The sequence below is a fragment of the Pristis pectinata genome, chromosome 37 (genome assembly GCF_009764475.1).
Source record: "Pristis pectinata isolate sPriPec2 chromosome 37, sPriPec2.1.pri, whole genome shotgun sequence".
NCBI classification, from domain to species: Eukaryota; Metazoa; Chordata; class Chondrichthyes; order Rhinopristiformes; family Pristidae; genus Pristis; species Pristis pectinata.
In genome coordinates this window covers 11,943,636-11,961,767 of record NC_067440.1, presented here as the reverse complement: position 1 = coordinate 11,961,767, position 18,132 = coordinate 11,943,636, and the positions used below count along the sequence as shown (strand labels likewise).

Sequence of the window (18,132 nt, the reverse complement as noted above, 5' to 3'; positions counted from 1 at the left end):
AGAAGCTGTCCTTGAGCCTGGTGGTATGTGCTTTCAGGCTTTTGTGTCTTCTGCCCGATGGGAGGGGGGAGGAGAGAGACTGTCTGGGGTGGGTGGGGTCTTTGATTATGTTGGCCGCTTTACCAAGGCAGTGCAAAGTGTAGACAGAGTCCGTGGAGGGGAGGTTGTTAACCAACAACCGTTAATCTCAGAAGAAAGTAAGTAAACCATTGAGCCACAACTGACACCATAAGTTAATTCGACATCAAGCAGGAGTTGAACAATGTGGTCTGCATAATTCAGAACTTTCCCAGTAAGCAATTGAGGGAGTTCCTCATAACATTAAACAACATTCACTGTTAGATAGCGCTGCAATGCACATAAAACTGTGAACAGATGCTTGTGTTTGAGAGTTTCCTATTTCTCTCTCTTTGGTACCTTCCTCTCAGGAGACTTTATTGCAAACAGCAATGTATGGTCTCTTTTGAAAGTTGGGCAGAATTAATTTATGCTGAGAATCCCACCAAGCCACCAAAATCTGCAGATTTCTCTCTATGTTACCTTACTGCACCAGTGAGGGTTCTCACTTTGCATGGAGAAGAAAAATGTCCGTAATAATGTCATCTCATTTCTTGAGTTGGAAAATCAACTCTGAGTGAGTCAGACATCTCTGGAGGACTTCAGCGGAGTGTTAATATTTGTAGGAGGTCTCCAGGTGGGTGTCTGTTTTTGCAAGGGATCCTGAGGAGTGTGCTGATATATGCAGGGGGCCCTTGGAAGTGTGTCTGTATTGCTCGGGGTGGCATGAAGCCAGTACTTGCAATGGGTTCACCATGAGTTTGTTAATATTTGTGGAGGAGGTCATGCATGTGTTGATTTTTGTGGCAAGTTCTCTAGTGTATGATGATATTTACAGATGATCCATTAAAGTGTGTAAAAGTTAGTGTGTAAACTGTATAAAAGTGTCAGTATCCACAAGAGATCCATGTGAATACATTGATATTTGCAAGTGATTCCTAGGAATATGACAATATTTTTGGGGTGGGGGGGGGGGGTTCCCTGGACAGTGTCAATATTTGTAGGAGCTCCATCAAGAAGGACGGTGGAGCATCTTTCTTGAATTAGGCTGCCCACAGGAAGTCATCTCCATCTTATGTCTACCACACAAAGATGTATAAGCTGCAATCTTAACCAAAGGGTCATCAACAGATGCAATCTCATGTCAAGCAAGGCTGTGTTATTATCCCAACACTTTTTGCAATTTTTCTCGCCACAGTGTTGCACCTCACCTTCAATGAGCTTCTCACCGGAGTTCAGCTAGTCTGTAGGATATAGGGAAAATGTTCTATGTTGCCTCAACCAAGATCATTCCAACTTCAGGCATTGAGTTGCAAAACACAGATGATGCTCAAGTATGCACGTATTTGAAGGCTGAGCTCCAAGTCATTGTTGACTCATTCATTGAATCATACACTCAACAAAGCAAAGGTCCTCTACTGACTTGCCCCATAGTACAACTCCACCCTCCACTAAAGACTGTGGAAAATGTGAATAGCTTTCCAAATTCTGAACCACATCTGAGTGAAGGCAGACATAAGTGATGAAATTCTCTAGGCCAGTGTATAGCACAGTCTTTGGCCCTCTGGGGAAAAGGGCATTTGACGATCAATGAAAGAAGAGGACCAGCTCCCAAACTGCCAAACCTCCCTATTAAGCACTTCCTGCCCAACATGTGGCAGAGTCTGTGGGTTCCATGTTGGCCTCATCAGGCATCTCAAAACCCAAAAGAACTGATGTGGAAGCTCATTCTCAAGCCCGAGGAACTGCCCGAGAAGAAGACGGGAAAGTCTGGATGTTTGCAGGGGTCCTCTGGGAGGGTGTCTTTATTTGCAGGAGGTACAGTGAAGGATATTTTGAAACTTATAATTACCTGGCTTTAGGCTGATCATTTAAGAACATAGAACGGTACAGCATTGAAACAGGCTTTTCAGCCCATGATGTTGTGCTGAACTAATTAAATTAGTAATTAAATCCCTAACTAAACCAATCCCTTCTGCCTACACAACGTCCATATCCCTCCATTCTCCGCACATTCATGTGCCTATCTCTTTCTTACACTGCCTCTTTTTTAATCTCAAAATGCCCTACCATATTTGCACGATCTACACTGAGCTCACTATCCTCCATGTCCTTCTCCTTGGTAAATACGACCTCGCCCACATCCTCCGCCTCCAAGCACACATTCCCTTCTTTATCCCTCCTTTATCCAGTTAGGGCCTGTTTCTGTCTGTATTGAATGCACCATCTGAACACGAAGTGAAACCAGGTAGCCACCATGAAGGAATGTTATGTCATATTAGAATATCCAAACAAGATGCACATCCAAAAACTCTGATCTTTCAATAGAACGTCATCAGCAATGATTGAAAATCACCTCTAATTTATTTATTAGGGAAATATAGCTCCGCAGGGCTTGCTTCCTGCATTAGATCGGGGCTGCTCTGTGTCTTAACTAATTACCCCCTTAAACCCCTGGCCTATCTGTCACCTTCCATTCTGAAAGGTTCAGTTGATCCATTTAAAATAGCTGTTTTGGGGGAGAGGATTCCAGATTACAATACGATAGCGCAATAGTTATGTTGTTGGGCTCGTAATCCAGAGGTTCAGACCAACAGTCTGGAGACATGTAATCTCACGTGTCTATTGGAAATTCAAATCCAATCAAATCAGCCTCATCCCCGGAAGCCTTGCAAAGTTTGACATGCCCTTAGCAATAAACAACTATTCCTAATGTTGACCATGAGAGCACTGGATTGTGTGTCAGTTTGTTTGATTCATTGTGTCCTCCAGAGAAAGAAATCTGATGTTCTTACCTGGTCTGGGCCTATATGTGACTCCAGACCTTTCAATGTGGTTGACTCTTAACTCAGTTGTCACCACCAAGGGTGACCAGGTGGACAAGAATTGCTGTTTTTCCCAATGATGTCCATATCCCAAGGAAATCAAATCACTGAATTTTAAGCAAGGGTCCATTGGCCTGATGAGTTAATGACTGGGAAGATGACATCCAAACCCATGAGCTTCTCACCTGCTGTCATATTGTTTATTCTCTTCAGACCATGTCTGTCTCTCTGTCTATCAAACATTAGCTCACTCCTTGGCTTTTTAAGAATGTATTCCTCCGCTTTGATCATAATCCCAAAGGAACTCCTGCGCCTCGGTTGGGGTTTGTTCCAAGTATCCTCGGAAGGCTCTAAATGCATGCCTAGATACTGGGGCAGGAACTCCAGGAACACCTGTAAACATAACATGAAATTCATTGACATTGACCTGACAATCAGAGCTGTCCATGGACCACATTAAACACAGTCAAAAGCCATGAGGCTCCCAACTATCCTTGGCCACCTCGTTTCTGCACAATCAGTCTTTCTCTCTTCCATGGGCGTCAACAACATTCTGGCATGCTAACTGAAGCAGTTATCTATATTAGTTTGGCATCTTCGAATCCACCCCATCTTAGCCAGCAGGCAAACACACTTTCCACCAAGTAGTCTACGATCTGGAATGGGAACAAGTCTCCAATCCACATTTACGCACCTCCAACAGCTGTGGCTCCTACCCAGGGATCTTCACTGCCTTTGTGAACTCAGTACTGCTCCTCTGGAGAGCCTAAGTAAAATAGCAATGTGCCTTGAAATTGAATCGCATAGAGCCATGATTTTGTACTGTACGGGATCAGTTTCTTAGAAAATGTATTTGAAAATCAGGAATCTGCCACATGGATTGTGCAGCTGGTGTATTTTGTTCAGGATCCACCATGTGTTAGCTTCCTGTACAGTGTATCCTAGGCATGCACAGTGGCACATTAGACATCATTTCTGAGATCTTTTGGCACATACACAGCTTGTCCCATTTGTCGTCCACTCATACAGAATCAGCTTTTACCTTGCCATTGGCTTACAGAAGACCCTGATTAGGTTACAAGCGAGCAAGGGACCAACACAGGGAGGCCCCCATTTCCTGATTCTCCATCTCATGTACAGTAGCAGCTCCCAACCCCAAGCTTGCGACTCCTGCCCAGCAATGCCTCCAACCACAGCAACTCACTGCTGAATCCCAACTGACACCCCACCACACCAGTAACAAGCATAAAGCACCACCCCTCAATTATCCCCATTCCAAACTGCCGATCAAAATTGGACCATCCCCATTCCTTAACTACTGCCCAGCTGACAACACCCTCCCACCATCAAGTGCTCCGCCTAGAGGAGCAAAAAAATTGAATCTTCCTGAGCATCTCCAACAATTGAATTGGAGCACAGAGTAATCGCCAGTGAAGGGCAATAATAACCTATGCCAGCATGGGAAGATTGTGTCCCTCAACCAGCCCCCTGGGTTAGACCAAGACTCCTTATCAGAATGAGTCCAGGGAGAAAATTAACATTTCAAGGAAGACAAATGAATAAAACAAATCTCACTGATAATTCCACAGGGGTATAGTTCAGGATCACTTACGTGTTTGATCTTCTCAGACAAGTTGTGAGTGTTGGGTGTCCTCAGGGAGACATTTAAGACGATAACGCAGTTCGTTACAATCAGCATTGATACAATCATCACAAATATTAAATATCTGCAATAAAATCAAGCACATAAGTTAACGTTCGTAACATCTAGTGCAGAACTCTGATACTGGTACGAATCAGCACGCCACAGTGATCTACAATATATATCAATGATCTGTCGATGCTTCGGGTCGAGACCATTCATCTGGACTGTCCATTTCTCTCCACAGATGTTGCCTGACCCACTGAGTTCCTTCAGCGTTTTTTGTGTTGCTCTAGATTCCAGCATCTGCTGTCTCTTGTATCTCTATAACAATGATCTGTTTGAAGACATTAAGTGTAATGGTGTCCAAGTTTATTGGCAATAAAAGGTTGGTGGGGACATGAGTAGTATGCTTAAGGCTTTGGATCAGTGACTGGCCAAGTAACGGCCAGAGATACTGTAAAATGGAAAAACACAACATTGTTCAGTTAGGTGGGGAGAATAACAAAACAGAACATTTTTATAATTGGTGAGAAACTGTAAATATTGTTGCACAGAAGATTTATGAATGCTGGTACATGAAACAGAAAGCTAACATACAGATATGGCAAGCAAGTAGGAAGCAAATGGCTTTATATTGCAAATAAGCTGAAGTACAAAAATAAAGTAGATTTTATTTCTAATACTTTTTTAAAATGGCAAAGGAGACCATTCAGCCTATCAAGTCTATGCTGGCTCTCAGAGCACTCCCTTCAATTCCATGCCACTACCTCTTTCCCTGTAACCTGCTCCCTCTAAGGTCTTCATTAACTTCCCTCTGATTTTCCTGTCACTACCTACAGTTGGGGTAATTTGACCTACCAACTGGTTGCTTCTGGTAAACCAAAGCACCAAGGAAAATTGACTACAGTCACGGGGATACGTACAAATTCCATACACATAGCACCTGAGGTCAGGGTGCTGGAGCGCTGAGACAGCAGCACCACCTGCTGCACTACCACGCTACAGGCTTGTTGAGATTTAACAGGGTTTTGGTGAGAACAAACTCCATAAGGAAGAATACCCTGGTGTATATGACAATAAATAAACTAAAAGTAAACTATAACTGACCACGTAAACGGGTCAACAGAACAAACGCACTGACCTCTTGAATAATCCCATGGGATCTTTTACATCCATTAGATTGGAGCCTCGGTTTAATGTCTCATTAAAAGAGGGGAGCTCCACCAGTGCAGCATTAATCCTGTACTGCTCAGGTTTTGTCAGCCCTGCAAGACTTGAACCCACTGACTAAGAGAAACCAGTGCTGCCAACTGAGCCAAGCAAAAAATTGGCACATTTGTAATCATTTCCTAAACCTCCATGTATTCCTTTGTAAATTCTTGAAACGGTAGTAGGATGAATTGAGTATCTTCTTCAAAAATGTATTGTGGTAAATGGATTTGGCTCCAAATTTTCTGTACATAATTCTAGTGGCTAGAAAACACAATTAGCCTGTTTGCAGGGACATTGTCTTGTTAGAAGCAGGTGTAAATTTATGTCTTTAAAAATTAATTCACATGATACAGGTACCAGCATTTATTATCCCTCTGGGATTGCCCTCAAACTATGTGGCTTGCCTGGACAACAAAAAGTTAACCTTGTCAACTCTACTAGGAAATAAGTGAATAAGGTTTTTATTTGTGACAACTATATTTACATTAACAACATTTAAAAGGTACTTGGACAGATAAACATGGAGAGGAAAGGTTTAGAGGGATAAGGACCAAACGTGGGCAAATAGGACTAGCTTAGACGGGAATCTTGGTCGGTGTGGACCAGTTGGGCCGAAGGGCCTGTTTCCGTGCTGTATGACTCTATGTGTCTATGTATGTGTAAATACACTGAATGAAAATCAAAACCCTGCAGAGGCTGGAAATCTGAAATAAAAACAAAAAATGCTGGAAATACTCAGTAGATCTATTTCTCTCCCCACAGCTACTGCTTGCCCTGCTGAGTGTTTCTAGCATTCTCTGAAAGATATACTTACTTTGGATTGGGCTCCTTATCCAAAGAAGGATTTACAGGTATTCCTTGATTTACAAACATTGGATTGATGAACCTTTGCCAGAATGCCACTGACTGTTTGGGGAACACGTCTTCAATTTACAAAGCTAATTCTCTCTGTAATGAATATTATGCCACTGTTTATGCATCGGAATATATTTCACTCAGCCTTTGTAATTTGTATACTTTTTTCCAATAACTCTTTTTGTAAATCTAGAAAAAGCTGTGCTTACATAGAACAGTACAGCACAATGCCTCTGCCAACTCTGATATCAACCTAAGCTAATCCCATCTGCCTACAAGTGGTTCTTGTGTCTGTCTCAATACCTCTTAAGTATTGTTGTGCATCTGCTTCTACTACCTCCCCTGGCAGTGTGTTCTGTGAAAAAAAACCTGCCTTGTAAATCTCCTTTAAACTTTCCCTCTCTCACCTTAAATGGAATTGGAATTGGTTTATTATTGTTCCACTTACTGAGGTACAGTGGAAAAACCTATGTCTTGGATTCTGTTCATACAGATCAATTCATTACACAGTACATACAAACCTATGCCCTCTAGTATCTGACATTTTCACCCTGGAGAAAAAATTATGACAATCTACTCTATCTATGCCTCTCATAATTTAATATACTTCTATCAGGTCTCCCCCTCAGGCTCTGACACTCCAGAGAAAACAATCCAAGTTTGTCCAACCTTCCATGTTGCTCATACACTATAATCCAGGCAACATCCTGGTGAACCTCTCTGTACCCTCTCCAAAGCCTCCACACCATTCCTGTAATGTGGCAAACAAAACTGCACACAATGCTCCAAATGCCGTATGTTGTACATCCCCTTGCCACCCTATCTACGTGTTACTACTTTCAGGAAGCTATGGACTTGCACCCCATGATTCCTCTGTATATCAATGCTCCTAAAGGTCCTGCCATTTACTATACACTTTCCCCTTATATTTGACCTCCCAAAGTACAACACCTCCACTTGTCTAGATTAAACTCCATCTTCCATTTCTCTGCCCAGATTTCCAACTGATCTGTGTCCTGCTGAATCCTTTGATAACCACAACTATGTGTCATCTGCAAACTTACTGATCAGCCCACCTGCATATTTATATACATCATAAACAACAGAGGTCCCAGCACTGATCCTTGCAGAACACCACCGGTCGCAGACTTCCAATCAGAATAACACCCATCCACCACTACCCTCTGTGTTCTATGGCCGAGCCAATTTTGAATCCAATCTATCAAGTCTCCATGGATCCCATTTGCCTTAATCTATTGGATCACCCTACTATGAAGAACCTTGTCAAAAGTTTTACTAAGGTCTGTGTATACAACATCTACTGTCCTCCCCTCATCAGTCATCTTTGTCACCCCTCAAAATACTTAATCAAGTTTGTAAGACATGATCTCCCCCAAACACAAAGCGATGCTAACTATCTATAATAAGTCAATGCTTTTCCAGATGTGAGTGGTCCTATCCCTAAGAATGTTGTCCAATAATTTCCCTACCACTGATGTAAGGCTCACTGACCTATAATTTCTTAGTTTGTCTCTATTGCCCTTCTTAAACAGAGGAACAATATTGGCCATTCTCCAGTCCTCCAGGACCTCACCTGTGACTAAAGAGAATACAAAGGTCTCTTTTAAAGCACCAGTAATCTCCTCTCTTGCCTCTCTCAATAACTTGGGAAAGATCCCATCAGGCCCTGGAGACTTATTCATGAGCCCCAACACCTCCTTCTTGATATCAACATGCCCTAGAATACCTGTATATCCCTCCCTGATCTCGCTATCCAGAATGTCCTTCTCCTTGGTGAATATTAATGTAAAGTACTCATTTAGTATTCCTCTGGCTCCAGGCTTGAATTCCTTCCTTTATCCTTGAGTGGCCCTACCTTGTCAGTTATTATCTCAATGAAACATTCTGTGGGGGAATTTCCAAGAAGTTGTTTTCTTAGGCTCAGGGGTGGTGAACCAGGCGTGATAGTCTCAAAAGATAAATGGTTGGCTATTTAAGGTTGAGTTGAGTGGAAACATATTTATTTAGAGAGCTGTGAATCTCTTGAAGGCTGAACGTGCTCAGTCATTGACAATGTTTACGGATGAGATTGCTAAATGGTGGACACAAGACCAAAAGGATTGGCTGGAAACGTGAAAGTAGGATTTAAGTCCAGATTTTATTGAATGATGGATCAGGATCAAAAGGGCCACATGGCCGACTCCACCACTCCCATTACTTATGTCCTTAGGAGTTCAGCTGGGATACCTATTTCCAAGCACTGCAAGTCCCACGTGTGTCGTGTGGATGTTGGGACTGAGTTGTTGATGGAAGATGAGGTTAGAGTTGCCTGGGATCTACAGTGTGTTCAAATATTCAAGCCAATACAACATTGGTTCCAGTGAATCAGTCACCACTTCCTTTCCATGGCACTGTTGAAGGGGCAGTACTGAGGAAATGCAGCACTGTCAGAGGTGGGATGTAGGTCTGGGGGAGCACTGTACTTTCAGGGGGGCAATTCTGAGAAGGTGCTGTAGAGCGGTAAATGTGGTTTACGTGGACATTTAGTAAGGCCTTTGACAAGGTCCCACATGGTAGGCTGGTCCAGAAGGTTGAGGCACAAGGGATCCAAGCCACGTTGGCAAACTGGATCCAAAATTGGCTTTGTGAGAGGAAGCAAAGGGTAGTGGTGGATGAGTGTTTTACTGACTAGAAGTGTATAACAAGTAGTATTCCTCAGGGATCAGTGCTGGGACCTTTGCTGTTTGTGATTATATATAAATAACTGAGAATGGTATTAGTAAGTTTGCAGACGACACAACAATCGGTGGACTCAATGTAGTGAAAGGGCTTGTTTCTGTTCTGTAAGATTCTATGAATCTACCTGAGACACTCTGCTGAGGAAGTGCCACACTGGTGGAGTGTTTGCACTGAAGGAATGCTGAATGCTGCACTACCAGAGAGACTGTTCCAACCACTGTTTTTCATTAGCTAGGGAAGAGGGAAATCAGCCGGGCACATATATCCAGTAGAGACAGGGAGTGGTTCCCTTCCCTCCCAACATTCTGTCCCAAATAAACACTGGTCATCAGTTTCTAAATTTACCAGTGGGGGCGACCAACTTGTGGAAATATCACACAGTTCCCTGATGGATGGACAATTATCATTAATCAACTTCTAAAGGTGAGCAGAGGATGAGATGAGTTGTCCATCTAGGTTTAACTGCTCTTTCCCAGTGCTGTTAGTATACAGTTGATGCTATTAATACATTCTTAAAAGTTAGGCAATGGAAACTCTGCAGCTGCCTTTCCCCTTTGAGCTTCTGGTTTACAGTAACACCTTGTAATCTCCAAAAGCGATATGTTACGGAAGAGTGGGACTTGTTTCCAGCATAAGTGGTTTGCTCAGTGACTCATGGGCTGTCAGTTGAGGATTAGAAATGACAAATCCTCATCCCTGTTAAAGTCTTACAAATCCAGCTGCTTTAATTGTTTTTCCCATGACCACCAGCTTGCAGATTACCAAATACATCAAATTCAGTTTACTTTAACAAAATGGGGTATAAAATAATTACCCCGAGGTTGTCAATAATTTCAAATCCCTCCGCAGCCTCATCCTCTCCATCTCTGTAACCTCCTCAACCATCTGAGTTCTCTGCAATTCTTGTGAGAACTTCCTGATCTTCATTGCACCATCAAAGATCACCTTCAGCTGAAAGGGTCCACAGATCAGGAATTCCTTCCCTAAACTTTTACCTCTCTCCTGTCTCCACCTTGTCAAGAGGCTTTTTAAAATCTATCTTCTGACCAAGGTTTTGTTCAGACACCCTAATCATAGAATCACAGAATTATGGAAACTTATGGTATAGAAGGAGGCCTTTCAATGTGTCAATGACAACCAAAAAAGACTTTAGGCTCATTCCACTTTACAACCCTCAGTAGTGTGGTGGTGTCAGAGTTTGGTTTGATCGTGCTTCAGTCAATCATCTCAGGATGTCAAATTTCATTATAGATGTATAAGAGCAAGAACACAGGAAAATAGGAGCAGGAGGAAGCCACCTGGCCTGTTCTGCCATTCAATATGATCATGGCAGAACCAGGTCTCAGCTCCTTCCCTGTGCCAGATCCTCATAGTCCTCAATCCTTTGATCTTTCAAGAATCTATCTACCTCCACTTTAAATACTTCTAATGAACCAGCCCCCCACAACTCACTGGAGCGGAGCATTCCAGAGATTTACCACCCTGTGAGAAGAAATTTTGACATACCTCAGTTTTAAATGACCAGCCCCTTAACTTGAAACCATGTTCCCTCGTTCAAGATTCTCCCACTAATAAAAATATCTCGACATGTAAGTAAGGTAATACAACAGAAATTCAGTAATTCTCTCCCCAAAAAGTGTTTGATGGAACATTGGAACTTTCAAGTTATAGCTGTTTGTTGGGTAAGGATATTGGGAGATATAAAGGAAAGCCAGATCATTGGGGGTGAGATGCAGACCACAAATGCCCTAATTGAATAGGAACACAGGCTTTAGGGAATGAAAAGCCTCCTCCATACTTGACTTTAATTAATACCTGAGATGGGGAAATTGTTGATGAGATAATTATTTATTTCCCGTCTCAAATTGCCCTTGAGAAGGTAGTGGTCAGCTGCCTTCTTGAATCTTCTTGACTAAGGTGAAATACATCTCTATTAGGGAGTCTTTTATATCCCGCGTGGCCAACGTCTGTCTCTTCCATTCAACAGGCAGATGAATCTGAGGATGCTGAGCCCTGCCTTTCTCCGGCTCCTCTTGCTCCTGCTGGTCTTGAGGCTCTGTGACACTTTCTAGCTGTTGCCTTCAACTGGCCATCGGCTCGCAACACATGAGAGGATTCATGTCTACTTGGCATTTACTACAAGGCAGCTCCCAGACTCATGCAGGAGACCCAGGGCATTTTCCACCATGATCCTCATACATTGACAATACTTTCATCTGCACTCATTTGCTGTAGTTGGAGAGCACTGTGGTGTGACAACGGAATATGATAGTAGCCCTTGTCTCCCAGAATCCATCCTACTGGGCACTGGAAGCATCTGGCGGTACAGACTTCTTCAGGGTGAATGATTCACGCTTGTTTCCTGGAAGGCATTCAGCTTCACTTTTGTGAATCACAACCACTGCACATTGAAGGAGTGGAAACCTTTCTTGTCCACAAAATGGACCAGGATTGGTGCTGGGGCCTTAAGATTTTAACATTTTCTAAATGACTTAGATGCCATTGGTAAATTTGCTGGTGAAACAAAACTAGGTGGGAAAGTAAGTTGTGAAGAGGATGCGAGTATGCTACAAAAGGATTTTGATAAGTTAGGTGGGTGGGCAAAGATTTGGCAAGTGGAATATGATATGGCAAAATGTGAAATTGTGCATTTGGAAGGAAAACAATTAAAAATCATTATCAAAATGTTGAGAGATTGCAGGGCTCTGGAATACAAAGGGATTTAGGTGTCTTAGTGCATGATTCACAAAAGGCAAATAGAACACAGAAGAAAGAACACTTCAGCACAGGAACAGACCTACGCCCACGATGTCTGTGCTGAACATGATGCTGAATTAAACTAAATCACTTTGCCTGTATATCATAGAGCAGTACAGCACAACACAGGCCCTTTGGCCCACAACGTTGTGCTGACCATGATCCATATCCCTCCATTCCCTACATATTCATAAGTCTATATAACAGCCTCTTACATGCCACTATCGTATCTGCTTCCACCATCACCCCTGGCAGCCCGTTCCAGGCACCCACCACTCTCTGTGTAAAAAAACTTGCCCTGCACATCTTCTTTAAACTTACCCCCTCTCACCTTAAATCCATGCCCTCTAGTACAGCACAGGAACAGGCCCTTCAACCCAGGATGTTGTGTTAAACTAATTAAACTAGTAATTAAATGCCTAACTAAAGTAACCCCTCTGCCTAAGCAATGTGCATATCCCTCCATTCTCTGCACATCCATGTCCCTATCTAAAATGCCTCTTTTGTATCTGCCTCCTCCACCACCCCTGGCAGCGCATTCCAGGCACCCACCACTCTCCATGTAAAAAAACTTGTCCTGCACATCTCCTTTGTACTTACCCTCTCTCACCTTAAATGCATGACCTCTAGTATTAGACATTTCAACCCTGGGAGAAAGGTACCAGCTGTCTACTCTATCTATGTCTCTCATACAACAAGTAATTCAATACAATACAATACAACAAGTAATTTTAAATGATAACAGAATTATTATTTGTTGCCAGGGAAATTGAGTACAAAGATAAGGAGCTTATACTTCAGTTATTTAGGTTACTGGTGAGACCATATCTGGAATATTGTCTTTAGTATTAGTCACTAATGCTGCCTGTCCCGCTGAGTGAAAGTCGTGAGGGGTCTTGACAAAGTGGATGTGGAGAGGATGACCTTGACTCCAAAGAGCAAGCAGCCCAGGCAGGAGTCTATGGCCAAAGGTCCTCCTAAAATATTGCACATAATATTGGTCTTCTTAATTAAAGAAGGATGGTAATGTGTTGGAAGCAGTTCAGAAAAAGTTTACGAGCCTAATATTTGGAATGGGTGGGTTGTCTTTTGAGGAAAGGTTGGACAGTCTTGGCTTGTAACCACTGGAGTTTAGAAGAGTGAGAGAGTACTTGACTGAAACATACAGTATAAGATTGTGAGGGGAGACACAAGAGACTGCAGATGCTGGAATCTGGTGCAACACACAAAGCGCTGGAGGAACTCAGTGGGTCAGGCAGCATCTGACGTCAGGAAGATATCAGATGTGCTAATGTGGGTTGCACCAGAAGCACTTGGTCCGATTTCACCACACATTTGATCTGATTCAGCTAAAGTCAAAATTGGATTGTGCAGTTCTAAAAGAAAGAGTGCTACATAATTTATTTTCTTGGCAGTTAATGATGATTAATTAATAGATTTCCTATTATCAACTTCCCACTGGAAAACTGAGACACAGATCACTTACTTTCCAATGAGTGGAACATTTAATGATGTTTCCGGAACTTTCTGTGCAATCAAGAACAGGAAGACAGTTTGTGCCAGAAGCACAGATATCGAAAGAGTGCATTTTTGACCTCCAGCTTTAGAAAAAAAAGAAAATAGAATTAGTAGCAATGTGTTTTACTTATTTAACATAAATGTGTAGGTACAGCATGCAATTAGGAATTCAAATGGTAGATTAGTCTTTATTAAAAGGGTGTAGGATTATGAAAGTAAGAGGGTCTTGCTGAGAGTACACTGGGTTTTGATGAAACCAGCTTGGAGTGGTAAGTGCAACATTGATTTTTTGACTTGATGAAGGGTGTACTGACCTTGGAGTCAGTGGAGTCACTGGAGGAACTCCTGGGATGAGAGGCTTGTCAAGTAAAAAAGAATTGAGAAAGATTGGTCTAAATCAACGAGAGTTTGGAAGAATTGGATGTCATCTCATTCAGACATGTAGGATTCTGCAAAGAACTGACTGAAGCATTTGGCAAGGGGCTCTTTTCTCTAGCTGAAGTGTCCAGAACTACTGGACAAGGTTTCAAAGTGAGGGGTTAGTCATTTAGATCTGAGATATGGAGAAATGTTTTTATTGAGGGGGTTGTGATTCTTTGGAGTGCTTAGAGCTCAGTGGTTGAGTATCCTCAAGGTTGAGGCTGATCGAAGAGAATCAAAGGCTATGTGTGGAATAGTAGATGAGGCACAGGATCAGCCATGATCTTATTAAATGGTGAAATAGGCTCAATAGCCTCTCCCTCTCGTATTTATTATGATCTTAGTTTATTTCATAAAAGAATTTCATGAGCTTTGCAATTAAATGGATGTAACAGGGAAATAGGCCATTTGGCCTAACCAGTCCATATTTGTCTATCTACTCCATTTCCCTCCCCTGCCTCCAGATCCATCCCTTCTCCTCTTCCTTCCATCACCTTACTAACCTCTTGGGGATAAGGGGTTGACTACTTCAGACTTGCAATAAGGAGAAATTTCTTCTCTCAGAGGACTTTCTGAAGTCTCTGTCCCAAAGATCAGTTTACATTCAGTCATTGATTATATTCAAGGATGAAACCAATAGATACTTGGAGAGTAAGGGAATGGGGATCGGGCAGGAAGATGGAGATGAGCTTGAAGATCTATAAAGACATTGAATTGGCAGTCCAGACTTTGACGGTGAAATGACTTTCTCTGCTACAATTTTTTTATTCTTAAACCTTGACATTATTTCTTCTTCAATCACCATCTTGGAGATGTGTTCTACAGCCTCACAGCCCTCTGTGTTAAATAGTTATCCCAGTCTCTTGCATTTCATTTTACTCCTCTGTCCCTTCACGCAACTTAGATTGTTCTAGAGAGGAGGGATGATGACTCTTTAAAGCAAAGATCTACTAATGGGTGAATACAGTCATAAATAGTTGAAACCCAAATGGGTCCAAGTTCATGTGTATTCTTTAGATTTTCTTGGAAACTGGTTCCAGGGCAGATCATGTGTGGCCAACTCTAGGGGAATGACTGACTAATGACTGAACTGTAACTTGAGCCTGCCAATTTATTTATTGGAAGGAAGCCATTCAGCCCATCTGGTCCATACCAATTCCCAAGGACCAATCCCATTGGTCCCATTCACCTACCATAATTTCCCTGTATCCCTACAACTTATTCTCCCTCTCACATCCCCATAAACTCTCTTAGATGCTTTTTGACTCTTACCTACACCAAGGGGTAACTTACAGTGGACAATCAACTTAATACTATGTCTTTAGGGCATGGGAGGAAACCAAAGCACCTAGAGAAATCTCACGCAGTCTCTGGATGAGTGTGCAAATTCCACGTAATAGCACCTGAAGTCAAGGTCACAACTGGATGCAAGATGTGAAGCAGCAACGGGAATTGCTACACCATTTGTATTTCAAGTGATACACTTTGGGCTCTTTACCTTGTGCTGGCAAGAAGTAGACAAGGACCACCAGTGAGGAAATGAGGACACAGGGGGCAATGATGTTGATGACGTAGAACAGTGGCTTCCTCTGAATAATCAGGAAGAAGATGATCTCCTGGTACTCGATATCATCCTTAGTGAACTGCCAGTTGATATTCTTCTTTGCAGGCTTGTGTCTTATTGTCCACTCACCATTCTCTGACAGAAACAAGAAATGTGATTTTTCAGAAATGTTCAACCTTATATATTGGAGGTGAACCACGAAGTCTCAGAATAAGGGGTTGGCCATTCAGGACAGAGGTGAGACGGGATTTCTTCACCCAGATGGTAGTGAATTATCTACCTAAGTGGGCTGCTCAGGCTCAGTATATTCAGGACAGAGATGGGTAGATTATTAAATATTAAGGGAATCAATGGGATTAGTTCAGGAAAACGGCACTGAGATTGAAGGTCAGCCACAACCTTATTCAATGGCAGAGCAGGATCATGGGCCAAATGAGCCACACTGTGAAAATGACAGAAGCAAGGGTGAAATAACTGAGCTTCATATAATAAAAGCATGGAGATAATTGAGAAAATGAGTTACATTATGAATAATGTGGGTCAAATGTGGGCAGATGGGACTAGCTCACTGGGCAACACAGGTGGCATGGATGAGTTGGACCGAAGGGCCTGATTCCGTGCCGTGTGACTCTATGACTCTAATGGATACCTGGGAGTGAGTTACACAGAAATGAATAACTGAGAGTAAGATAACTACAGCATTGTGTATACTTGGGAATGAGCTATGTATATATATATATATGTTGGTATAAAGTTCACATGGGTGTGAGTTACACAGAGATGATTGTTTAGCTGGAAGTGAGTTACACCTATTTGGAGTTATGTATGGAATGGTATTTTTCTTGCTCTTTGCAAGATGAGGGGTCCACTGGCAAGAACAGTGTTCCTTTGCCAATTTATTTTTGACCTTGTGAAACTGTTTAAATCTTAATAAGAGTGAACTTTTTCCATTAAATATGCAAACCCCAATTTATAGGCAATTACCTTTTAGATTGGTAACTGACTATTTTATGTATTTAGGTGTTAAAATTACCAAGAAACATAAGGACATTTAAAGCTAATCTATTGCCTTTAATTGACCATGTTAAACAATTATTTACTAAATGGTCCCCTCTGTCTTTATCATTGGTAGGCCGAATTAATGCAGTTAAGAGGAATATTTTACCAAAATTTTTATATTTATTTCAAGTTTCGTCCCGAAATCTTTTTTTGACACTATTGATTCCAAAATTCTTTCATATATTTGGCAGAATAAAAACCCAAGATTAAGTAAGAAATATTTACAAAAACTAAAAAAGGATGGTGGTATGGCCCTGCCTAACTTTAGATTATATTATTGGGCAATTAATACCAGATATTTAAATTTTTGGATGCAAGATTCAGATGTAATTCAATGCCCCAAATGGGTACACCTTGAGCACCAATCAGTACTTGAATTTTCATTAGTTTCTATTTTAGGAGCTTCACTCCCTTTTACACTTACCAAATTAAGTAAACATATGATTAACCCAATTGTTAAATATACAATACGAATATGGTTTCAATTTTGTAAATTTTTTGGATTGAATAAATTTAACCTGTCAAGTCCCATTCAATCTAATCTTTTTCTTTCATCTATCCAGAGTTGACTCAGCTTTTTCCATATAGAAAAGGAAGGGAATAGTATGCTTTCATGATTTATTCATTGATAACTGTTTTTCATCTTTTGAACAATTGTCTAACAAATACAATTTGCCTAGATCACACTTTTTTCGATATTTGCAGATTAGAAACTTTATAAAAACTACTATACCCTCTTTTCCGACACCTTACAAAACTGAAATTATGGAAAAAATTTTAGGTCTTAATCCTTATCAGAAGGGCTTGATAGTAATAATCTATGATTTAATTATGAAAATACGTCCAGAATCACTGGACAAAATTAAGAATGAATGGGAAAGCGAACTCCAGATATCTTTACCTACAGAGACTTGGAAGAAGATTCTTCATTCAGCTAATACATCTTCAGTGTGTGCCAGACACTCTTTGATACAGTTTAAGGTAGTTCACAGGACCCATATGTCCAAAGATAAGTTAGCTCATTTTTATCAACATATAAATCCTATATGTGACAGATGTAAATCGAATGTGGCTTCTTTGACACATATGTTTTGGTCCTGTCCTCTTTTGGAAAAATATTGAAAAGACATTTTTAACGTTATTTCAGATATATTGAAGATTCATTTACAACCTCACCCTATCACTGCAATTTTTGGATTACCAAGGATAGAGTCTGGCCATTTATCTGCTTCTGCTAACCGTATGATTGCCTTTGTTACATTAATGGCCAAACGATCCATTTTGCTTAAATGGAAGGATCCAATACCGCCTACTACTTTTCAATGGTTCTCTCAAACTATATCATGTTTAAACTTGGAAAAAATTAGGAGTGGTACTGTTGATCCTTCGCTTAAATTTGAAGATATTTGGAGTCCATTTATTCAATATTTTCACATGATATAGATCCCCTTTCAATAACTTTCCAACTTAGAGGAACAGGG

The 18,132-nt window shown here is 41.4% G+C and overlaps 1 protein-coding gene across 1 annotated transcript in view; it reads right to left on the bottom strand.

The window, feature by feature from the left end:
• chrne (cholinergic receptor, nicotinic, epsilon) overlaps positions 1 to 18,132 on the bottom strand; it is a 42,083-nt gene that overhangs the window by 3,938 nt on the left and 20,013 nt on the right. The window contains exons 7-10 of the mRNA XM_052044738.1: positions 15,527 to 15,727; positions 13,577 to 13,691; positions 4,495 to 4,609; positions 3,068 to 3,275 (exon numbers count right to left, since the gene is read on the bottom strand). Coding sequence (XP_051900698.1) covers positions 3,068 to 3,275; positions 4,495 to 4,609; positions 13,577 to 13,691; positions 15,527 to 15,727 — 639 coding nt within the window. The remainder of the gene's footprint in view (positions 1 to 3,067; positions 3,276 to 4,494; positions 4,610 to 13,576; positions 13,692 to 15,526; positions 15,728 to 18,132) is intronic.